Genomic DNA, 25,037 nt, shown 5'->3' with positions numbered 1-25,037 from the left:
TGGGTTTAGAGTCTTTACAAACCAAGCCTTCACACAGATAGGTATGGAACATAACAAGATCCTAACAAAGTTCCCAGTGCCTCTAAAACATCCTGTTCACACCCCTATACTCCTCAGTGGGTGACTGGCATGTCGTGGTGATGTTCTATGCTTTGTGAGTTTTAAACTTCAAAACTAGAGATGAGCATCTTGCATTTTGTAATTAAATATCCCATTTTAACAAATTCCTGTAAGAAGTGTGTACTATTGTATAAAGCAGTATGGTGTCATTAATGCAAATCATTTTCAGAACCTTCACTTTAGCCAAGTCCATGAGGTGCTTCACATATATAAAATGGGAAGATAATTTACTAACTTAGTAAAGTTTGAAATCAAAACTGCTCCCTTTAATTTCACTATAGGACAGTGAAGAAACTGGAGGCTCCAGAGGTCTTAAAACAAGGGACTTGTATGATTTTTTTTTTAGTTTGATCTTGATCTTCTTGAATAGTTCTCTTGGTCATTAATATACTGGTAGAATGCAACTCACGAGCTTTGGCCGAACAGTGTTTGGGCTTACGGCTTTAATGCTTCAAGAGCAGCTACTCGTAAGACCTAAAACCAGTCACCAGGCTTTATTTAGTATGTGCCACTCAGCTAGTTACACTGATCTGATGCACAGTGTCTGAGTTAGAGGGCACTAAACTTGGAACTCACCCATGTTTTAATCCAACCTCTTATCACGTCTAAATCTAGAAACCAGTTACATTGAACTGACTGACACTGTACTAGGAGGCAAATAGAGTGTACTTGCAAAGCTCTCTTTAGACATTTGGACATATAATGCTGTAATACAAGAAAAGTAAGCTAACAAATAAGTAAATATTTTGCCTATGTTTAAAATACTTGCCCATATCGGTGGATCTATATACCCAGGACCTAAAACCTTTATTGTGCACTGTTTGTGATACTGGATGATGAATTTGTATTAATGTACGTTGCTTTTTTTAATGTTTAGCAGTTGTTGATGTTATTTTAGGCTCTTCCAGTGCATTGAAAGAAGCTTGGTAATATAGGCAAACACTAGCTTTTAAAGCGCTTATGGTTCTAATAATGTAAGAATGTGGAGGTCTGAGTGGTTGTTAGGTTACTTGGTTCATCAGAGCTGATGTATGAATGAGGTTGTTCTGTGAATGGAGAATAAGTTTGTTGGGGGTTTTCTGAGTGCAGCAGTTGTTAGAAGGTGTAAATAACACACTTACTGCGTCATTCATGCTTTTCAGCATCTGCTACCCTGTGCTACCGGTCATCCTCCTCCCCTCCTCCATCTGTTTAAAGGAGAGATTTCACTCCTTATTCTGCCTTTGTTGTTTAGAACAAATGCCAATGGATTGTTTTTAAAGGGTATATATCTGAGGTGTTTGAAAAGAAAATGCAATGATTAGTCTGTCAGTCCCGTCACGGATCGCAGGAGACTATTCACAAATGTGCATGTGCTATATTTGGTTAATTTGACTGGTGTTTATAAATTAAAGTCACCAGGCTTTTCTCACCCGCACGTGCATTTGGAATTCCCTGCTGTTTCTAACAAGATTACAGGCCCATTACGTGGGTTTGTGATTAGCACTAGGGAGACGGGGGATGGGACCAGGGTTTAAAAACATGCTACTTGTCGCCAAAGTCTTAAGACTCACAAGGAGGCAGGGCTTTCTGAGCTGGACTACACTGAATGGGATACGAATGTCTGAGAACTTGCTTTGATTGAATGCAGTCATCAGTGATCAGGTATGTAAAATGTCACTTGTCTTGAGCTTATTCTGCTTTTCAAAATACAGTTATAGTAGTAAAATTCACAAATGAATTTCTGCTTGTCCTTGTGAGTTATACTTTGTAATTTGTACTAAATTGATGCACAAAGGCCCTTTAGGGCTAGGGGTCTCTAGGGGTCTCTTGCTTAGTCTGCACGTCGGTTTCTTACATATACTTACATAATTTAGACTTAGTTGCATAACATTCATTCAGAAATTCATAGTAGGTACTGGATAATTTTTTGGACTTACTGAATAATTAATTGTAGTAACTGAACATTTATTCATGGAGGGTGCTGAACAAGTCCTCACTTTTTCATAGTATAATATAATATGATATATAATATAATATGCTGATTAATTAATACTGGATACTAAATTATTTGTAATGGTTGATGAATAGTGCATTGTGCTTATTAAATAATACATAGTTACTGGATAACTCATGATAAATGTTGAACAGGTACTGAATAGTTCATAGTGGATATTGAATAATGCAGAATAGGTACTGAGTAGTTCATAGTTGATACATTTAGAATTCATAGTAGTTTCTGAGTGCATTGTAATTACTAAATAGTTTAAAAAGTCAATGTATGTACTGAATAATTCTGAACAGTCTTTAACTTTATGAGTACTAACGTGCATATTGCTCTTATGTAATTAGACTGTAATTTAAGTGTAATATTTTCCTGATTTTTCAGGTCCTGGCATACTGTTTTCAGGGTGCTAATTAACTTGAACCAAACTGCCTGAAGAAATATGCATTAATTGCTGTGAGATTATTGAAAGTGCTGCTTTGTGTGCCTGTTAAACCAGGGTACGTGTAAGACTCTGTATGGGCAGGAATTTGAAAGAAGCCTACTGTGCTGAGGTTTAAAAAACAGTCCGGCACTCTCCAGTTATACAACGCCACAGAAGAGATACATGGATGCTATAGTGAAGAAATCCCTCGGGGCTCCAGTCCGACAGTTGTCCAGCTGTGTATCAGGGGTGAAGGATGGCATGAGTCGGAAAGGCAAGAGTGCTCGGAGAAAGAGCGCTCCCTGCTGCTACTCACAAACAGCACATGACTCCTCCTGGATCAGAGCCTACCAAGCAGAACTGCACAGAGAAAGGCAAGTAATGTTTTCCATAATGTTTCCTGCTGGGATTGAGCTAAATAAAAATAATTATCCAGGATTTTTATGTATTTTGTCTGTCTAAAATGTTAGGAAAATACAACTATTGTCACTGTCACTAAAAAAAGCATTCTGAGCCTTTTTGAAAAAGGTTGGTAGCTGTTCTTTATGTTGTCAAAATCTTATGATGAATGGACCAATAGAAATGCTCCAAAATAACTTGTAATAAAATGTTTTGTTCTTCTCTTGTAAAGTTGACATTTCACAGATTTCACAGTGCCCCCGTATGTGAATAGTGTTGAGTGGTCTTTTTTTGTACAAACCGGATTCCAAAAAAGTTGGGACACTAAACAAATTGTGAATAAAAACTGAATGCAATGATGTGGAGATGGCAAATGTCAATATTTTATTCGTAATAGAACATAAATGACAGATCAAAAGTTTACTCTGAGTAAATGTAACATTTTAAAGGAGAAATATGTTGATTCAAAATTTCATGGCGTCAACAAATCCCAAAAAAGTTGGGACAAGGCCATTTTTACACTCAACAGACGTCTGGGAACAGAGGAGAGCAGTTTCTCAAGTTTAGAAATAGGAATACTCTCCCATTCATGTCTAATACAGGCCTCTAACTGTTCAATCGTCTTGGGCCTTGTTTGTCGCACCTTCTTCTTTATGATGCGCCAAATGTTCTCTATAGGTGAAAGATCTGGACTGCAGGCTGGCCATTTCAGTACCCGGACCCTTCTCTTACGTAGCCATGATGTTGTGATTGCTGCAGAATGTGGTCTGGCATTATCTTGTTAAAAAATGCAGGGTCTTCCCTGAAAGAGATGACGTCTAGATGGGAGCATATGTTGTTCTAGAACCTGAACATAGTTCTCTGCATTAATGGTACCTTTCCAGACATGCAAGCTGCCCATGCCACAAGCACTCATGCAACCCCATACCATCAGTGATGCAGGCTTCCGAACGGAGCGTTGATAACAACTTGGGTTATCCTTGTCCTCTCTGGTCCGGATGACATGGCGTCCCAGTGTTCCATAAAGAACTTCAAATCGTGACTCATCTGACCACAGAACAGTCTTCCATTTTGCCACACTCCATTTTAAAAGACCCCTGGCCCAGTGCAAACGTCTGAGCTTGTGGAGCTTGCTTAGAAATGGCTTCCTCTTTGCACTGTAGAGTTTCAGCTGGCAACGGCGGATGGCACGGTGGATTGTGTTCACTGACAATGATTTCTGGAAGTATTCCTGAGCCCATTCTGTTATTTCCTTGACAGTGGCATTCCTGTTTGAGGTGCAGTGACGTTTAAGGGCCCGGAGATCACGAGCATCCAGTAGAGTTTTACGGCCTTGACCCTTACGCACAGCGATTGTTCCAGATTCTCGGAATCTTTTGATGATGTTATGCATGGTTGATGATGAGAACTTAAAAGTCTTTGCTATTTTACGCTGGGTAACACCATTCTGGTATCTTTCTGCGCAACAATGGTGGAACTGGTGATCCTCTTACCATCTTGGCTTCAGAGAGACACTGACACTCTGAGAAACTCTTTTTATACCCAATCATGTTGTCAATTGACCTAATTAGTGTTAATTGGTCTTCCAGCTGTTCGTTATATGCTCAATTTCCTTTTTCCAGCCACTTATTGCTACTTTTCCCAACTTTTTGGGATTTGTTGACGCCATGAAATTTTGAATCAACATATTTCTCCTTTAAAATGTTACATTTACTCAGATTAAACTTTTGATCTGTCATCTATGTTCTATTACGAATAAAATATTGACATTTGCCATCCCCACATCATTGCATTCAGTTTTTATTCACAATTTGTTTAGTGTCCCAACTTTTTTGGAATCCGGTTTGTACTTTGGTGAATGTAAAAAGTAGACCTGTATAGGACAGTTTGTTTTCCATTGTGTTTAGATCTGATTTATAAATAAAGAGTCCTAGATTTAAAGTTCTTTAAAGAGTGGAAGGAACGCAAAGTGATGGATCTCCAAAGAACATTCATTTTAACAGTTTGTGTGTGTAACAAGAAAGTTGCAGCTGCTGGGAATTTTCTAAGAAGTGTCTTTTACTATTTGAACAGGAAACTGAGGCAAGGGATGTTATCTAAGAAGAATGCAGAGAGAGCAGCAGGGAGGGCCCACTACAGGAGCCCACATCGTTACACAAAGGTGAGCGAGTCTGTGTGTGTTTGTTTTAGCATTTTGCTGAATATGGCATTTTGGGGAAAACAACCAAACTCGTATATTCCACATCTCTTTTTCCAGTAAAGTTTACTCTTTACTCCAGTAAGTTTAGGAAGTAATCAGTGATTATGCAAGGGTGCGGAAGAATTAACTTTGGTGGTGGATTTTATTAATTGCCTTAATAAAATCCACCACCAGTGTTGCCCAAACTGTCCCATATATCTGTATGTGCTTTATGTTTTAAACCCTATGCAGATATCTTATGCCGTAAAGTAAAGTGTAAAGTAAAATTAAATGTCTTGTTTGCCAAAGCATGACTGTTTATGCTCTGTTTCTTATTCCTATAAATCTCAGGACAGGAAGCAGCTTAACAGCAAAGCCCCTCCAAAGAATGACGACTCCCTTTTTGGTGCCTTCCAAGGGCTGAGTCTCAACATGGGTGGCACCCAGGCCTCTATGCCTGCGGCACCGAGTGCAGAGCAGTGTAAAGTCATGTGATTCATACACTCCATGTCAGTTCTCTGCACCTGTGCAGTTTCTGTTACACTCTTAAAAATAAGGTTTACTAATTGGTCACTGGCTTGTATGTACAGTGCTACAAAACAAACGTGTACTGACGTTGAACCTTTACTTCTTAATCTGCATATCCCATTTACAACAATCGTTCTTATTTAAGAAACTAAATGTGGATCTACTGTGGTCAATAAATCTTAATTCTGGTGTTCTACCTTTCTACATGTTTCACCTCCAGCCCATTTAATCGAACACTTTTGAAGGCAGTGACGAGATTTGGGTTTGTGGGTTCGATTAGAAGGCTGGGGAGGCTTGTTTGTTTTGAAATTGTTGGTGGGCTGAGGACCCAATGTAATTGATGCACCATTTAAGATGGGAAGACGGATGTGAATTAGAAGTCAACTTCTTCTACTTTGTGATGAAATTCTATGGCACCTCTATGTTTAAGTGTGTATAGCAAAATACATATTCTTGTCTATATGGCTGCCACTTATGCACCTGATTTTTTAACTATATCTTAATTAATTGTAATAATTATTTATATTTGATTTTTTTTGTTATTTATTTGAATGATTTGATATTAGCTCTGGGATAGTATGTCCCAGATAACGTGGTTTGTTTTTGTATTTTGGAAATTAATAAACCTGATTTTGCTAAATAATGAATTACATTGTACATCTTCTCACTGTCCCCTCAGCAAACCGGCAAGATAGATTTAATAGACCTCATTCACCCTTGCACAGTTTTCATGACGTTGCTGATAATTACTGTTTTCTGATTTGGGATTTGTTTAATTCACAAAAGCCAATAGGATCCATCTGTATAACAGCATAGCTACAATTATACAGTTTAAAAACACGTCATGAATTTGATGTAGACTTTTGGTTATGTTATTTCTTGAGATTATATATAATACATAATCTTGAGAAATAACATAACCAAAAGTCTACATCAAATTCATGATGTGTTTTGATATGTTTTTATATGGTTATATTATATCTCAAAATTCAGAGAAGATACAGATGAACAACATCCAATGTCTTTTAGCAAACCTTTTTGTTTGCTTAGTTGCGTGGGCTAGTTATGTAGTGTTCCTGCACTTCACAGGTTTGTGTTTTCTCTTTATCTAACGCAAATATAATGCTGAGCAAGCTCTTCATGGGCTGAATCAGATGTGCCTAAGCATAAAACACTGTGTAGTGCAGTAGATTGACATTATTTTATTATGTGCTTAAAGGGTATATATATATTATAGATAGCACTGTATATAGATTGTAGATTTTAGGGTCATATAGTCTCTGAATGCTCATGAGCAAGGATGCTTGAGTTGACTGATTTAGGTTTATGTTAACTGGAGAACATATGATTACTTGTTAGCCTCATTTTTCTCATAGCTTCAGTGCAGATTGGCTAATTTTGTTGGAAGGCTATTTTTGTTTTTTATTCAAAATTGTCCTGCATCAGGTTTATGGATAGTAGTGTGTTTGTGTTCTAATCTTAATAAGTAAGAAACTTGAAATTGACCTTTGAAAGACAATACTATCCACTTGGCCAAGTCCACCTGCTTTATGGATCTAGGTATGCCTGTCACAATTTTTACATAAATCCATGGTTGTTTAGATAAATCCACATTTTTGTTTAGATTTAACAAACATTTTGCAACAAACAAAATGAGTTATCCTGCATGGGTTTTGGGAGACCTGGCCTGCACACTGTACCAGTAATTCAAACCTCATTGAGGTTGCATTGAGGTAGGAAAATATGAATCTCAGACCACATCAAAGTCAAATAGGCCTATAATGTATTTGAATCAATGGGCTGCTGACCAGAAAAAACAACAAATGAAATCAACTCAGTAACTAGTGAGTGCAAAACAGCAATGCCTTATTAAAATTAAAATTGCACTTACACTTTTTAAGAAATTAATCCAAACCTGGTCATTTTCTTAGCCTATATATTAACTAATGACATGATGCAAACTGTTGTATAGTATCTATCATCTTTAAAATCTGTGCACCATTAATGCATAATGCTCATATGTGGTTCTAGAGTTATTTATGGCCGTCAAAGCCATCAATACATACCTCATTGGCCTTCTATAAGCAGTAATCAGAAAACAAGTGTATTTTCTTAACCCAGTTAAGTGTAATGTATTGAACACCTATGACCAACTTTAAACAGACAGTTATTCTACCCTCTTTCCCTTGAAACGCAACAGAAGGCAGTCTGACCCTGAAAAGTTGCCATCCCTATGACCGGTTTTGTGGGAAGGCAGGTTTAATTACTCTAAGCTGTGATTAGATGAATCACATGGTATAATACTTGAGTGAGGATAAGCTCACCAGGACACTCAGACCCACTTTATACAGGGAATTAATATGCAATTAGGATGTGCATATTTGTATTCATAGAACCAGAAAAAAAAATCATGCCATGCCTACTGCAAACATTTGGAGAGCACCAGTTGTTTGGAATATGATTCAAGTCTGGATGGCAACCTAGAAAAGTAAACCTTTTTTGATTCTAACAGCTTGGAAACTATACACACCCACTAGACATGGCAAATGCCATCCAGTGCACCACCTAAAATGCTCACCTGCTAGGGCACCTGCAAAAAAACATTGTGCATTAATCAAAAACCAGGCTTTTTTAAGTAGCCTTTTGGTCTCTGAATGTTTAACCCTTAGAAGTCACAGTTATTGCAAGCAATAACAAAAGCATAATGTCATTTGATATTAGTTATTTCTCACTCATAGCTCATTAACACACTTGTTGAGAGTACAGATTATAAACCTTTCGCAAGTGAAACTACATTTGTTCGCAAAGAGAAGGAAATGCTTTAAGATTAAGATTTAAAATGTGATAGTTTTTGTTTGTAGACTTTTTGTTCAAAGAAAAAAATGTGCAAAGAATGTAAATCAAATTTCCATAAAATTTCTTGTATTAATAACTATGCATTTAAACATACAGCTGCATGCACGAGTTTGAGCAGCCCTGAACAAATTACATTTTGTTTATTTTAAAAATGTAATGTAAATGTAAAGGTGTAAACACAACCTCTGCACCCCTACTTTGGACAGTAGTACACATTTGGCATATGTCACATATTACAGTTATATTTTGTAGCCAGATTGGTGTCTTCTTAGCATGCTTCCAGAATATGACGATACTTGGGGGAATAAATTCTTTCATCTACCCATGTAATGTTTCTTGTGCCTCTGGCCTTTCTCAGTTCACACCATGCGTTTCCAAAGAAGTTACTTATATTGTTTTGTGTACTTCTGGCATTCATTTTGTTATGAGGCATTAGTTGCCTACTGGTGATTCTTCCACACAGTAGAACAGTGCACCACGGCTTCTGTGTTAGCAGTGGTCCTTTGCTATCATCATAAGGGTTTTGGTTAGCCTTAGTTCCCCTTAACTGCCAATATTTAATGACAGTTTGGACAGTGGAAATTAAGAGGTAGATATGCCTGCTTTGTAAGCATGAGCTATTTTTTTCTTAGATGCTTAAAAGAGTCCATGATATATTTGTACTATATATTTTTTATTATAATTTTACTTTTGCCCAAATGTTTGCATACAACTATATACATATATATATATATATATATATATATATATATATATATATATATATTGTATGCAAACATTTATATAAATGTATAAATAGTATAACTAATAATAAGTCTTGACTTCTAAGGGTTACTGTCAGAAAAAGATCCAGATTAGCTAAACGCCTCCAGTCTTTTAAGTCCTTCATTCAGCTGGCACTTGGAGCATGGGCCTTTCAAGCTCAAAGTTCACTGGTGTCCAAAGTATTGGATCTAAGAAAATGAACAATGAAGACGATGAATGGGGCGGGGGGAGGGGGCGCAAAACAGGACAATTAACATGATGTAATGGCATTCTCAAGACATTGCCCTAAGGTTCTGCCTGCACTCCAAGCCATGTCCTTAACCCATGTTTCTTCTAATAAGTTATGTCACTTCTCACTGTCTTCGGTTTGTGTTTACTTAAAAGGACGTGTTCGGTGCTCCTTTATTTTCCATACGGTCCAGGCGGTCCATGGCAACACTCTCAAATGCTCTCCTCATGATTGGGTGCTCCTCCAGAACTTCATTGAAACTGTCCACACTGAGAGAATACAGTCTGCAGTAGGTGTCCGCTCTTACACTAGCTGTACGGCGCCCACGGGTCAGCAAGCAGATCTCTAAAAAAAGACAAATCACATTTTTGGACCTTTTAAGACATTGTGACTGTTGTAGTTCACTCAACTTCAGAATTTCTAATTTATTTTCTTAAACACTACTTGCCATTTACACTGTGTAATCATGATAAATCGAGAAATAGAAATCCTAGGTTTGTTATCAACATTATTAACAAGGATTTTTTTTCATTCTTCTCTTAATACATAAATGCTTCCATCTTCTGACACATAATAAACAAAAAAGCTTTTGAGAAGCTATTGACCCAAAGAAAATGTAATCTACACTCACCTCCAAAGTAGCAGCCATCACTGAGTTTCTTCTCCTTTTTTTCACGGGTCATGACAGTGACACAGCCATGCTGAATAAAATACATCTTCCGGCCTAGTGTGCCCTCACGAATGATGATATCACCTGGCAGGAAGACTTCAAACCGCAGCTTGGTCAGGAGAACAGTGACAAAGTGTGGATCAGCATTGCCAAACAGCGGCATGTTTGCTACCAGTCCACGACAGTTGTAGCTCACTATGTCCTGGCAAAAAAACATGGGAAGTCATGTCATTTTAGAATAAATGGAAGTCATGTGATTTTTACATATTATTTGTAATGTTATGTAATCTTTTGTTGCGCAGCATTGTGTCTCTCTACCAGATAGGTTTGACAGAATTCACGATTTTGTATCTGTTTATGATTTTATCCATCAATAGATGAAAATAAAATACCCAGCATGCATAATGCAAACAATTAAACCATTTGGGTAATAGAAATACTATATTTGGACTGTATTAGAACTACCACTGTTTTAAGACTTTATCATAAAAAATTGAATGATGTACAGTATAGCACAGCAAAACATAATTTATACATAACTAATACAATCTTTTGGGAACATAGGAATGGAATAAGACAGTAAGAGAGCACCTCTTTAAGTGGATCGCTGAGTTCTCCCAGTATGTTCTCTTCGTCAAACATCTTCCCCTGGAAACGGTGCTCATAATAGTCATGGATTCTCTGTCTCATGTCAGCAGGCAGCTTATGAAATGACATGTATTGCTGCACTTGCTTGTACTGTAACAGATACAACATTCAAGCTTACTAATCATTCCTTACAAAATATATATAACCAAGTGCGACAGTGGCAAAGTGATTAACTCTGAAAATACCTTCTCCTGGTACTGACGATGAGAGGCATCCAATGACTGCACCAAGGTGGTGGCGTGGCCCAGGAACATGGCATAACAGGTTGCGCCTACAATCATGCTCATCATGGTGAGCCACACGTCAGTCAGTCTCTCGGGAGCTTGGGCACCATACCCAATACACAGCATATGGCTCATGGCCATGAAGAGTGCATAGGAGTACTGCACTTCCCAGGTAGCATTCTAAGGACAGTATTGAGAGGGAGAATCAAGATCAAGAAGAAGGCTGAAAGCATAAGGAAGGTCAACTGTAAACAGTGCTGAATGCCAGAAATATCATGGATAGTATGTTGCTAGTTAGTAAGTGCCACACACCCCATTTACAGGAAAGAACTTTTTCCATATGCCTAAAAAACACTTAGCCTCCTCACCACCATGTTGTTTTTGGAGACCCAGCAGTTTGAGGGGAAATCCTGCAGCATGGGCACCATGAACTGAAGACAGCCGTCCCAGTGACACAGCAGAAGCATCATTCCGATCAGATTCACTATGCGAACCACTGCACTCGCCAGGTCATACGTCATGTGAAAGATCTGAGAGAGAGGAGTCATACAATGTGTATTTTACTCTAAATCAGAAATGCCCAACACCAGTCCTAAATATCTAGCAAACTGCAGAGTTAAGTTCTGACACTAGTCTAAGAAAGCTGATCACGTACTCATCAAGGCCTTCAGGAACACTGAAGATTGACTATACTGAGTGTTAAAACTGAGTTTTCTATGGCAGTATATTTTTTTCCAGTTCTGCACTTAATTGTACCTCTGTGGACTTCTCTACACATCATTTGTCTCCCTCCATTAATGCCTCCCAGAGCTGTATCCCTATTAAGTATCTCCACTGTGAAAAGACTTGCACCTTGTCATCTTTGGTTTAGATCTGTGGCTTTCAGCTCCAGTCTTTATGGCTAATTGCCCTAAATAGTTTCTGCTATTGGAAGACGAGCTGAATTCCTAGGACTGGAGTTGAAATCACTAGTTTACATCACCAAATATATGTATATATATATGAAGCCTTAAATAATACTACATGTAAATGGACCAAGAGTGTTATTTCAGAACAGGGAGTCTCCAGGACCTGAGCTTAGAACACTTGATCAAGATCAGCATTAGATTTCTAGAGGTGGAGGAACAATTGGTGCTTTGTCTATGTCTGGAAAAGTCTGCTACATCCCTTGTCTTTCTCTTCCACAACCTGTATCTTTTTATATCCTCATCACCTTATTCTCTTACCTCTTCCCATTGGTGTATGTAGCGAATGAGTCTGGACAGTCGGAGTAGTCTTAGCAAGCTGAGGATCTTGGTGAAGCGGACAATCCTCAGTGCCCTGGCTGTGCGATACACTTCTGCAGACTCAACCCTTGCCTCCAGGTCCACCGCCAGGAAAATGTAGTCCACTGGGATAGAGGAGATGAAATCTATAAGGAACCAGCCCTGCAGATATCGGCGCCGGATAACCCTTGGGTCCAGGATGACTTGGCTGTTATCTTCTTCCAGGATGCCTGTGCGGAAGTTTAAGACCAGGTCAACCAGGAACAGAGTGTCTGAGGCCATGTTGAAGATCATCCATGGCAGCGTGTTCTGATCCTCAAAAAAGGTGATGCCCCATGGTAGGATGACAAGGTTGCCCATCATCAGAAAAAGCATTACCAGATCCCAGTAGAACCTGGAGTTTGAATAGAGAGAAAATAGATTAGTATCAAAAGTAATAAATAATTAAGTCTTAAAGGTTTGGGCCCCTTTGGCAAGTATCATCATTTGTAAACTGTGGTTTATCCACAGGTTTGGGGACTGTGAAGAGTCAGCTAAATCTTAAACCTGAACATATTTTGTATTGATCCAACACTCCTATAAGTAGTTCTCTCAGAAGGTTTTCCTGGTCTTCCAGAACCTCCAGCACCATCCCTGCTAATTGCCATTTCTTAAATACAGTACAAACTGAGGAATGGCTACCAGAAAACACTCTTTGTGTGCATCAATTATTAAAAAATGTCACATTTCTATGCAGCTGCTTAGAGGAGTCAATGTTTGCTGAAGTTTGAGGACACACAGTATTTATTAAGCTTTAAATTCCCATCACCTGGTCTTTCGTAATGATGACCATAAACTAGTCATTACCCTAATAAGCTAATTAAGGTCTAAAAGGTCAAATCTCTTGTGGTGGTCCTTTCCTTTTTCTCTCTAGAATTATACAAATTGAATACACTAATCTTGCTTAAATGGTAGAAAAGAGTGTGTCATCTTAAACTTTGTGTCGTTTGGAGATCAATTCAGCATCTACTTACTAAACTATTCACAGGAACAGACTAGGCGCGCCCAAACTTTTGCATACCACTGTATTTGCATATGTAACTAACATCAAAAAGGTTCTGTCAGATATTGCCACTCATTGGTTAGGGTTATCAAACACTCAATAGTCATAGATACCCATTGCTGTATGTTTTCTGCATTTATCTTCCTTCTTCAAGTATTTTTTTTTCTTTTGATTGGTAGAGGGTGTAGAGTTGTCATATAGTATTTACTCATATAGATGCTATGTTTTAAGAAGACCGAAATGCCAAACTGTGCATCAACTATAGTAATCTTTATATCAGGGGTTCCCAAATTTGTGCATGCTAAGGCCCACGTGTAGACACACTGGTAGTCTCATAACCCACCAAATATTTTGTGAAGAGAAAATACACATAAATTATTTAAGCTTCATTACAAATTAGGTTTATTAGCAACATTTACAAACTTTCAGCTGTTCACAATAAACTAATCAAATAAGATCAATTCACATAACTCGTCACAACTAATATTCTGTTATAATGCTTTCTCAAAATTCAACACACAACGGACTTTTGATGACAACTGTAGTCTCTGAATTATTCAACCCCTTCACCTTTAGAGTTTCTGGCAGCATTCCTGAGGAATCTTAGCCCATTCCATGGCCAGTGGCCTCCAGTTCACAGCTAACATTCTTGGGTTTGTGTGCTACAACCGCCTTCTTCAAATCCAACCAAAGATTTTATGTGGGGTTCAAGTCAGGTGACTACTCCAAAACCTTCTAGGACTTCTTTTGATACCAAGCCTTGGTGGACTTTGAGGAATCATTTTGCCCTCCACATAATGAAAATGTCCAGTGCCAGAGTAAGCATATGGTGATGCAGCCCCAGAGCATCGCCGAGCCACCTCCATGCTTTCCTGTAAGCAAGGTGATCTTTGATCTATAGGCCTGAAAAGCGCCAACAATAGCCCCTGAAAAGCCAACTGTTCTTGTGCTTTTGGCTTTACTTACATTGCAAACGGAAACTTCAGTGCCTGCTGTCACGAAATCTTACTCAAGGGTTTTAGATCACCTCACTCCTCAGGAATCTGGTGGCAGCCAGTGATAGCTTCCTCTTTCTGCCACATCCAGGAAATGTAGCCAGCATTCCTTTAACTGTGAACTTGGAAACTATACTTCCAGCTGTGTCTCTAGAAACATTCTGTGTCTTTGCACTCTTTTTGAATCCTGTTCCTTGTTTTTGTAAGGAAATGATATCTTCTCTAATCTTTTGGACAACTCTCTTGAGTTAGCCATATTTCTAATAGGCAATCAAATGTCACAGTTACCAATGCTTTAGTCAATTCAGGAATTTGTTGTGTTTTATCTCAAGCACACCTGATGCAGCTAATGAAGCCCTTGATTTGCCAGCTGATTTGCTAAGGTGTGCTCTCATGAGTGGTTCTGTTCAGTGGGTTGAATAATTTGAAGACCGCAGTCGACATTAAAAGTGGCAGTGTGTTGAATTTGGAGAAAGAGCTTGCTCTATTAGTTGTGTAGAGCTATTTAATTTGGTCTTGTACATAGATCTGTACATAGATGTCATCCATTTGGCACTAATGTTTAGAACATTTAACATCTTGTCAGCTACATCTGGGTTAGCCAAAGGTCTTTTAGCACAAATTAAAGATTGTTGTTAAAATGGTAGCGAGAGCTTCACATGAAATTCTCTGTACATTTAAGATTATCTTAATACTAAGAAGTTAAGAACCTGAGCTGGGTACACTGTACTACTTGTACAATGATCACCCTTACCAGTATTTGTTTCATTGGTGTTTTACCAGGAAATGACCTGCAGATATTTTTGATATGACTGTAGAGGCAGGGAACTCATGGCATGCAGCGAAAGTGACCTTTTACACAGGCACAGGCTTTAAGAATAGTCATGCCCATGCTTGCAGCATAGGCTAACATATTGCTAACACAACTATATAACTATACTGAACCAGAGAGGTTTCCCTTTCTCCCTCGAAGTTGAGATGAGCTTGTTCGCAACAACAGTGGAGTGAGAAGCGGAGGGAATATATAGAGCTGAAGTTCAGAGCATGGTCCTTTTCCCAAAATTGACTTATAACTCAACATAGTGTCAATATGCATAAGAGAGTGCAAGTATTTACCGGGATATATTACCCGGCATGTGTATTCATTATTTGTCAGTGGTTTGAGGTTTCCTCCTGTGGTCATTTTTTCCAAAGTGGTGTCAATCAACACCAGCCTCTCACTGACCCTTGAACCTGGCTTTGAACCTGACCACTCAATGAGCTCATAGCTTCATTACACTTATTATCCTGTTGCAGTTATCTGACCCTTATGAGAAACTATCAGCACTTTTTAATCCTTAAGTTTATGTTTAGTACATTCCAGCTATACCTTCTACTGATCTAGACCTTTTATAGAAGATGTATATAGAGAAATTCCGATGTAAATGATTCATGCTAGCCCTGTAATCTGTAAGTATGGGGTTTGGCTTTCTACAAACACAGCACTGTGAGCTGTAATTAGACCAGGTAATATGAGATGCTAAATGAAAGCATTTTCTCTGGCTGTTACAAAGACTGCTTGAACAGTTTTTAATTGATGCATTGTTGTGTTATGGATACATTAAGTCAGTTTTCTCTCAACTCTGCCCCCACCACACCTTATCCAACTAATCAGCTGATTAACAGCCCACTATTGAGTTAATGTGGGTGTGTTAAATCAGAAAGGGCTCTCTTATTGAGAAACACTGCATTAAGCGAACTTGGCTCTAAAATATGGCCTCACTAAAAAGCTCATTAGTAAATAGGCCATTATGTAAACAAGTTAAACCATCTAATATTTCCAGTGTTTCTCTCTAACACATTTGCATTTTATTTATGGTCCAAATAAACACAAAACTGACAGTGTCATTGTAGTGTAGCATTTAGTTTTTTGCTATGGTTACTTGTACATTTGTTTCTTGCCTTTCTTGTAGATGTTCGCAGGCACTGAATTTAATGAGACAACATACTGAACATAATTCATGGTAAGGACCATCTATTAAAGCATTACCTTGGAGAAGACCTTCTGGACAATTTACAGATACCGAGAAAGAGCTTGAAGCACTCTTCAATGAGGTACATTTGAATATACAATTGTGCACATCAGAGTCATTTTGTCCACTAAACAAACAGTGTTATACTTATCTAGAAACTTTTAGAACTTTATTTGAAGGTCCATCAATAAGAGGTCCTTTCTTGTGTATGTAGGGCTATTTACCAAAGCAACAAACCATGTATTCATTGAATATTCCTCTGCTTACACTAAAGAAACCCCGAAGAACCCCTTTTAAGGATTGTCGGTGGAGGTGCTAGTTTAAATATCCTTGATCACATTACTTGCTTCTGTACCACAATAGATGATGAAATATTTATGCTATCCTCTTTCATTCATGTACAGTGCTATGCAAGAGTCTTGGGGAACTTTTGGGGCAAACATTATGTTTACTGGACAATGCTTGTTTATTCTGCATAGTGTTTACACAAACATTAGAATAAATACAAATTACATTAATATAGAAAGTTTCACCTACTAGATAACAGTAGTGCAAGGATTAATGTAACAGATTTTTTAAAGTTATTCAAAAAGTCCATGTAAATCACACTTTTGGTATTAGTCTCATATTCTCATAGTAATGTAATTCATGAATTTTGACAGTAATCAAATTATCAACACTTACCCTGAAAACTGTTTTGGTTTCATAAAACTACTATGTTTTATGGTCATTTATTACCATTTTTGAAGCACATAACAAACTTCATAAAAAATCATAAGACAGTAAGAGCCAATCAGGCGAAAGTACAGCCGCTGCACGTCAGGGTTTGTCTTAACAAGGTGTCAGAGCTTAGTCTCCTTACAATATACAATAAGTCTATATCTGCCTCAAAGAAATTCAGTTAAAAGTTATCATCCAGGGATTTATCAAAGATACAATAAACAAAATAAAAAACATTACCATTTATTTATAATTTATAATATTGATAATATCTGTGGTCCTACTTTGTGGCGAAAAGTAAATTAGTCACAAGACTCTTTTCACTAATCATATTCATTTGGATGAGGATATTTTTGTATTTATGTAATTAGAAATTAATTATATTGAATCAATTGTGTTTGTACCATTTTACCAGACATTTTTAGTCATTTTTTCCAAAGTGGTGTCAATCAATACCAGCCTCTTAAATGACCCTTGAACCTGGCCTTGAACCTGACCACTCAATGAGCTCATAGCATCATTATACTTATTACCCTGTTGCAGTTATCTGACACTGAGGAAATCAGCATCTTTCATTCCTTGCATCTTAAGCAGTCCTAAGCTTATGCTCAGTACATTCCAGCTATAACCTGATATAAATCTAGACATGATCTAGACATTTTTTTAGACAAGATTTAAATAGAAAAATTCTGATGTAAATGATTCATGCTAGCTCTGTAATCAACACTCTTATTACACAACACTGTGAGCTGTAATTAGACCAGGTAATATGAGATGCTAAATGAAAGATATTTGTTTCTGTATTTAGGTATTTAGGAAATAATTATATTGAATCAATTGTGTTTGTACCATTTTACTAGATGTTTTTGGGACTAACCAATTACCAACCAACTCTGCCATCTGATACAATGAACACAATTGCACACTTTACTTTCTGCACATTGCTGTTATTATACCATTTAAATCATTACCAACATCCTAGCTCTGTATATTTGACCAAATTCATGAAATGCTTTCTCCAATTTTGAAAACTTAACACTGTCATATTTCATTTGGTGTTTTGCATGGAGCATTTCCAACATGTAAAAGGCACTAGTTGAAATGTTCTGGAAGTTGATGGATTTGAGAGGTGAATCCACTGAAGATATGGAAATCCCAAGGATATCTAAAAAAAATACAAAGTAAAGGATGTGCTGTGATAAGGGATTCTTTTTCTTCCTTAGTAATCCATCCATTACGTGGAACAGATTTGAGCATGAGTTTCAGCTCATTTTTTTCAGCCGGATTACAACGTAAACGATAGCCTGAGAAAGCCTTATTGGACAGATGGTTGTTTATGTCTCTGCCATACAGTCCTGAACTCATTGCCACCATAGATCCACCTTTATCTCCAGCTTTAATCACTAAGCCAAAGTTACACTGCAAAGCTTTCAGGGATGCACATTCATCCCTTTAGATTATTTAGACAGATCGTTGTCCACCATCTTGCATCACATAATGACTACAAGATTTACATTTCACTTGGGAAATGTTTCTTTATGCTTTAATCTCTTTGAAAAAATAATTACGTAGACGTTGCTGCTTACATTAAGTATGCCCTACGTAGTAGATGGATTACTAAACAAGAAACTAAACGTCCCATTTGCTCTGTTGTTGTTTTAATAACAACTCTAAGATTCGCAAAGATCCCCTATTAAGACCCACTGTGACAGGCTAGGGGAGCCTCACAGACCTCCTGTCTCAGTAGATACTCAGTAGAGACTTAAAACTAATATTTGACTTGAGCAACAAAATGGATCATGTTAAAGTAACAAGATTAGATCACAACCAATAATTTTATTTTATTATTTTTTACAATAGATAGAGACAGCATTGCTATTTTTCCTTGATTTATCAGACTCCTTGATCTGCCCTTTATTCCTGAATGTCCACAAAATATCTGGAAATCCAAGTTCTTTTATACAGTAGCACTGATTCAGACTACCCTCCATGTAGTGACAACTGTTTTGGAAAAGTGCACCATTGGAGATTTGTTTAAGCTTGGGATTTAGGATGTAAGATTTGATTTTGTAGATGAACTGAACTGCATTTATGATCACCAATATGTATAGAAATTTTGCAGGGCCAAGCCGTAAACCCAAGAACCAGTTTATTAGCTTAGGCTGTATTGCTTTGTAACAATTACCCCCTAGTAACCTTTAAGGCATTCAACACTCTCCTGTCATGACATTTAGGATGCATAGTACAACACCACATTAGTTACACAACTCATTCTGTGAATTCTGTTGTTTATTTACTGTATAAAGGATTATATGAGGGCAGGGAGTTTTATGTAGAGTATAGCCATTAATACCACTGAGCCATCATCTGTTCTGAGATTATAGCTTAACTCTGACTAAGAAGTCACAAGGCTTTAATTGCAGCTGTAACCCGATGGTGCTATGTGCATTTATTGCTTCATTGAACATTGGTTGTGTAGATTTTTTAACACGCCTTAGATTTTGCAACAACTGATAATCGTGCTAGTGCTGCAGGCTCAGTTGTAGGTTTCATACATATTCCAAAGATAAAACTGTTTGACAACTGAACAGGAGTAGTGCTGCTATCATGCTGAGGGGCATGAGTAAACCACATCCACACTAGGCTTAGACTTTTTTTTTGTAATACGCTCACTGAGCCTGTACACCTACTGATTCATGCAATTATGTAATCAGCCAATCATATGGCAGCAGTGTAATGCATAAAAGCATGCAGATACAGGCAAACAGCTTCAGCTAATGTTTACATCAATCTTCAGAAGGTGTGGGGGGGGGGGGGGGCGGTTGAGCAGACATGATTGTTGGTATCAGATAGGCGGATACTGGTCTCCTGACACTTTCAGCACAACAGTCTCTAGAGTTTCATAAGAATGGTGTAATTAAGCTAAAGATGGCGGTAAAGGTGCATGTATTTGTCACTGTACAGTGAAATGTGTCCTCTTCATTTAACCCATCTGTGGTAGTGAACACACACACACAGCGGTGGGCAGCCAACTCCAGCGCCTGGGGAGCAGAGAGGTAAAAGGCCTTGCCCAACAGTGGCAGCTTGCCAAGCCTGGGAATCGAACCCACAACCCTGTTATCGATAACCTGAGGCTCTAACCACTGAGCCACCACTGCCCCTTCACAAGACTCAGATAACCATTTTGTACAATTGTGGTGAGCAGAAAAGTGGTCACAGTCTCACCAAAACTAGACAGTTGAAGACTAGACAAACATAGCCTGGTCTCAATTTCTGCTGAAGCACACAGATGGTAGGATCATTTGGCACCACCGGCATGAAGTCATGGACCCATCCTGCCTTGTGTTGAGGTGGTGTAATGGTATGAGGAAAGTTTTCTTAGCACATTTTGGGCCTGTTAATGCCAACAAATCATTGCTTGAATGCCACAGCATGTTTGAGATTTGCTGCTGACCATGCACATTGCTTCATGACCACAATTTTATCTTCTAATGGCTACTTCCAGCATGATAATGCTCCATGTCACTCTTTAGTGTCTCAAACTGGTTTCATGAACATGTTCTTAGTAACATTTTGTTGGACCTCTAATATGTACTAATCCAGCATTTCCGAGCCTAGTCCACAGAGACCCACAAAGAGTCCACAGAGTCCACAGAGAACATAATCATAAGCTACAGGATAAAGAACACTTAATGGCAGATAGGTTGGGAGCGTGGACAGGGTGTGGACCCTCTGTAGGCCACCTAGGAAACAGACTGAGAAACACTGTACTAATGTGTATGTATTGCTTGCATGTATATCAACATGCATGTATTAGTTAAGATGTAGCACTCGTTAAGCTTCTACGGGCGCACTCAAGGTTTAGACAAGTTTACTTACTGATATGTCATGTCGGCAAAAAAAACAGTAACCCATGTAAAAGTTTAAAAAAATGCATAATTGCATAAATGCATAATTGATCTGTTCAGGCCTTGAGGTTTACTTTTATGACTTTACATAAGAACAGATTAACAGAAAAAAACTGTACCATTTCATATATACAGTTAACTGAAATTGCTGTGTTGAGATGGAACTATGTCCTACACCTCCATGACTTAATAGAAATAATTATCTAATTATTTCTATTAAGAAATAATTAGTTAATTATCTTTTAATTATCAGAAGGTTCTAGAGTGGAATGCAGGGAAAATCCAAATAGATGTAACATTTAGGTTTAGGCTGAACTTAATGCTAAGTGTACCACAATAGTGCCTCAATATTTAACCAGACCAATCATTAATTACTCTCCAAAGCTGAGCTGCTCCAGGGCAGTTTTTTTTGCAGTTTAGGTAGAATATTCTCATAACTCATTAACTCAATAACTCAATACTCATAATTGCATTTAAAATTTGACCTGTTAAATATTACTGATCCTCTCACTTAGGCTCCTCAGAGGGTTCTTTGTGGGAACCACTATCAATAAAGCACTGAGGTGCGCAGTGTGCAGAGGAGTGTGTATAATGTATATAATCTTAGTTAATGTACTTAAAGCTGTGAAATGATTTGAAGTTATTCAAATTATGCTCACAATCTATTACGGTGTCATATTCAAAGCTAATGCTGCTTGTGATGGACGTTTCCTTTTCCTTTTTATGAAAAATGACCTTTTTCATCTTCAGGGTTGATTAAATCCTTAAAACATGCCCTTTTCACATATAAACCTTCAACTTAACACAATATTAAACTAGGCGGAAAGCCTCTTTAAAGGACTCACGGTGAACTTTCAAAGGACAATGCTTTAAGTATACATATACATTTTTTGTAGTTCTTCATGCAGTCTTCTCAGGGCAGCTGTGGCACTGCCTGGGCATTTAAAGCAACACTATGATATATATTATATATATTATTGTATATATCATACCTACGGCATTCTTAATTAGCTTAAAGGAATCTCAAATTAACATGGAAAACAGAAGTCAAATCTAATTTGACTCCTTTGTGATGTGCTGTTTAAGATAAAGAAATTTGAGATAACAATTAAGATAAGAACATTATTATGAAAATTAATATAAGCATACTGGATAAATGATAAATCTCATTTCTTTGATTCACTGCTAAACTATTCCAGCAAAATCTTTGCTTGCAAGGAAATAGCATTCTTGAAAATATCAAGCTTGACTTAGAATGGTTTTGTTCCAACTCTGCTGGCAGACCTGCTGGTTTACCATTAAAATGTCTAACCATGCACAAAGACAATCTGCTCAAACTTAGAAAAACTTTGCATGAAACCAACAATTCTGGTCCTCTGCAGTAGAGGCTCAGTCCTCATGCCCTCCCTCTCTCTCTCTCTCTCTCTCTCTCTCTCTCTCTCTATCTGTTGCTGTCCCTCTCTCCCTCTTAAAACTTAATCCCCTTATCCATTTATCTCAACCTCCACTTCCTGCACTCTAATACTAGGTACAAGATACCAACCTGACACCTGCCACACTTTGCGGGTCTTTCCTGACCATCTAGTTTGCAGCGATACCCCTCACTGACTCATGGTAACCTTATGAGGGGAGAGAATGGTAACTCAATGCCCTGCGTGAGTGTTTGTGTCAGCGGAGATTGAGAGGCCCGGCAGTGAATGTGTTCTGAGGATTTAATTTGTAGCACTTGAGACAATCACCATGGCAATATTGCAGTTTGATTGATGATTCTTCATTAAGTTTTTATTTAGAGTATGTTGCTTTAACTTTACCATCTCTTATTCTTATATTAGACTGTAGCACACTTGATTACGGGGTCTTTGAAAGACACAATTCTGACAGCAGTCGAAAGTTCTTAATCTAAATCTTTATTTTCCCACCATGCTCCATTAAATGGACTGCAGAACTAATTTTTGATAGGTCTTACGGGGCACAGCCATTACCATCAACTAATATACACACTGATTTTGCTAATCAGCTTCTAGAAACCTCTGCTAGTCTGTCCCCGCTGATAATGAACTTGGCCTGTATTCATGATGCTTCTCTACTGAGTGCTGATCTACTTTTTTACTGTTTTATACATGAATAGAGGAATTTGGTCCTAGATCAGCTTTGTAAATATGGGTACTGATTTGTTTAGGTTAAGTCGCAGAGTTAAATCAATTCAAAAGAAGCAGAGGTCAAGCAAGGCTTCTTTGTTATTTCGGAAAGTAGTTTCGGAATGTAAATGAAATGGCTATACTTTGTTGTTGACATTGTGACCCTGGTTCCTATTATCACCACTGTAAAGGACTGTAAATTTCTCTTTAATAAACCTTGTCACACCATGCCCCTTTGTACGGCTTGTTCACATGTCAGTTCATATCTGAATTACACAGAAAAAAGCAAAAAGTTATCGTAGTTATCCAAGAGTCATGGGCTCCAAATAGATCACAGCTGATAGTCTGACCCCTGGATCTGTGGCTCACGTTCGTCCACCAGCTACTTACCTAAAGTCACTGTATGGATGAATAATCCACACCCCAAAGGACCGGACTCTTTCCTGCTCAGCCGCGACCCCTTTGGCGCTCCCAAACATGCGCAGGGAGAACTTGTTGACCCCCGGCTGCAGCATGGAGCTCAGTTGCCTGTGGAGGTATGTGGACTGGTCAATAGAGTCGCAGTCCTCTATGCCTGGGGTCAACGTGACCCCCCCATGCCCCGTTACATCAAGCATGGATTTGTCAGGGCTGGATGCGGTGGATGTGCATTGGCTCATCGCTGTGGTCACTGCTTCGGACCCCATGCTCACCTCCGTGGGTTTGGAGTTGAGGTCAGTCAGGGAGCCGGAATGATCGTCATAAAAGTTTACAAGGTTCAGCAGCCTCCAGCTCTGGTCCACACCTCGCTCTCCATGCATAGAGGACTGAGAGGAGGAGCGCCAGCTCGACATGGAGAGCCTGCCCCGGAGCCTTGAGTTGCCATTAGGGGCTGGACGCTCTTCACTGCCTGCTTCTTCACCCCCTCCATTACCATCCATTCTGTACCAACTTTTCTTGTTTACAAATATATATATATATAGTATGAATATAGTTCTAGTTATTTTTTATTATTTAGAATTTAAGTAGTTTATTAGTTAAATTCTACAATGATGAGCATCGCCAAAGATGCCCTTAAATGGACAAAGCTGTAGAACCAAATTGAAGTCTACAATTGTTTTTTACAATATCTCAAGAAAAATAACAGATAAAAGAAAATTGTAAACAGATAAAACTTGAAGCATTATTACTAATCATTTTAGAACTTGTGGTTGTTATCAGAATACTTCTGAATAAAGCACCTATCCGTCTATTACCACTTTATTAATGAGTTATTACTGCATTCAATTCTCAGTAGCATATAAATTGGTCCACCATAACCGGGCGTGCGGCTTCTTGACTGACCCTACATACACCTTGGTGTGTCCGTCCAGTTCGAGAAGGCTGAGAAGGTGAGAGCTCAGTGAGGGCTGGCGGTTGCCTTTACGATCGCCAAAGGTACCAGCATGGTGAGGTTCTGCGGTCCAACATGAAAAAGTCCTTTCTGCCCCTTCTGCTCGAGTTTCCTTCTTTTCCCCGTCGCGGGTGGTCGAGGAGACTTACTGAACCTCTCGTCGAAAAGTACTCGAATACGAACAGCCCCTCGGTGCGTGGGTGCGTGCGTGCGTGCGTGCGTCTCTTGCGCAAACGGAAAGAGGAAATCCAGAGGTTGCAGTGTAATCGGCTTGCTGTCTCTCCCTGCTAACACCTGAGTGTGCGCTTTAGTAGTCCAGCCCATCCGGGCGGAACGCATCGACAAATCCCTTCGCGCGCCGTTCCCCACGTTGGACGCGTCGTGAACGCGCAGGTGTCTCGTTTCCAGAAGAGAAATGGCTGAAGGGCCGGGTGTGTATCGGTTTCGGACCCAACCTGGCTGCTGTGCGTTATAGCGCACAGAACCCTTTGGAAACGAAGGCGCACAACAGGCGCACGATAAAGATGACTTGTTTCCTAGTTGCTGGACCAAGACGTCT

The 25,037-nt window shown here is 38.6% G+C and overlaps 2 protein-coding genes across 2 annotated transcripts; one reads left to right on the top strand and one right to left on the bottom strand.

Annotated features, from left to right (window-relative positions):
• Positions 1 to 2,392: 2,392 nt before the first annotated feature.
• LOC140551271 (uncharacterized) lies at positions 2,393 to 6,243 on the top strand. The gene is made up of 3 exons (XM_072674665.1): positions 2,393 to 2,902; positions 5,001 to 5,088; positions 5,458 to 6,243. The coding sequence occupies exons 1-3, from the start codon at positions 2,712 to 2,714 to the stop codon at positions 5,599 to 5,601; spliced, it is 423 nt and encodes a 140-aa protein (XP_072530766.1). The 5' UTR covers positions 2,393 to 2,711; the 3' UTR covers positions 5,602 to 6,243.
• Positions 6,244 to 9,481: 3,238 nt separating this feature from the next.
• Positions 9,482 to 23,896, bottom strand: hcn3 (hyperpolarization activated cyclic nucleotide-gated potassium channel 3). Its single transcript, XM_072674666.1, has 7 exons — positions 23,497 to 23,896; positions 12,253 to 12,685; positions 11,395 to 11,556; positions 10,988 to 11,206; positions 10,746 to 10,892; positions 10,116 to 10,356; positions 9,482 to 9,829 (listed from the first exon to the last, which is right to left on the bottom strand). Exons 1-7 carry the CDS (start codon positions 23,790 to 23,792, stop codon positions 9,633 to 9,635), a joined length of 1,695 nt encoding a protein of 564 aa, XP_072530767.1. The 5' UTR covers positions 23,793 to 23,896; the 3' UTR covers positions 9,482 to 9,632.
• Between the last annotated feature and the right edge of the window lie 1,141 nt (positions 23,897 to 25,037).

This window comes from Salminus brasiliensis, chromosome 3 (genome assembly GCF_030463535.1).
Source record: "Salminus brasiliensis chromosome 3, fSalBra1.hap2, whole genome shotgun sequence".
In the NCBI taxonomy this organism is placed as follows: domain Eukaryota; kingdom Metazoa; phylum Chordata; class Actinopteri; order Characiformes; family Bryconidae; genus Salminus; species Salminus brasiliensis.
Note: the sequence above shows the minus strand (reverse complement) of the source record. Positions and strands in the feature narration are given on the sequence as shown.

What these genes read in the sequence shown, in the direction of transcription:
- hcn3 (XM_072674666.1), bottom strand. Translation starts at nt 23,792, where the DNA reads ATGGGGTCCGAAGCAGTGACCACAGCGATGAGCCAATGCACATCCACC. An exon ending in ACATACACCAATGGGAAGAG is followed by an intron (nt 11,557 to 12,252) that starts GTAAGAGAATAA and finishes CCTCTCTCTCAG; the next exon opens with ATCTTTCACATGACGTATGA. An exon ending in ATCGTCAGTACCAGGAGAAG is followed by an intron (nt 10,893 to 10,987) that starts GTATTTTCAGAG and finishes TATCTGTTACAG; the next exon opens with TACAAGCAAGTGCAGCAATA.
- LOC140551271 (XM_072674665.1), top strand. Translation starts at nt 2,712, where the DNA reads ATGGATGCTATAGTGAAGAAATCCCTCGGGGCTCCAGTCCGACAGTTG. An exon ending in GCAGAACTGCACAGAGAAAG is followed by an intron (nt 2,903 to 5,000) that starts GCAAGTAATGTT and finishes CTATTTGAACAG; the next exon opens with GAAACTGAGGCAAGGGATGT. An exon ending in GCCCACATCGTTACACAAAG is followed by an intron (nt 5,089 to 5,457) that starts GTGAGCGAGTCT and finishes TATAAATCTCAG; the next exon opens with GACAGGAAGCAGCTTAACAG.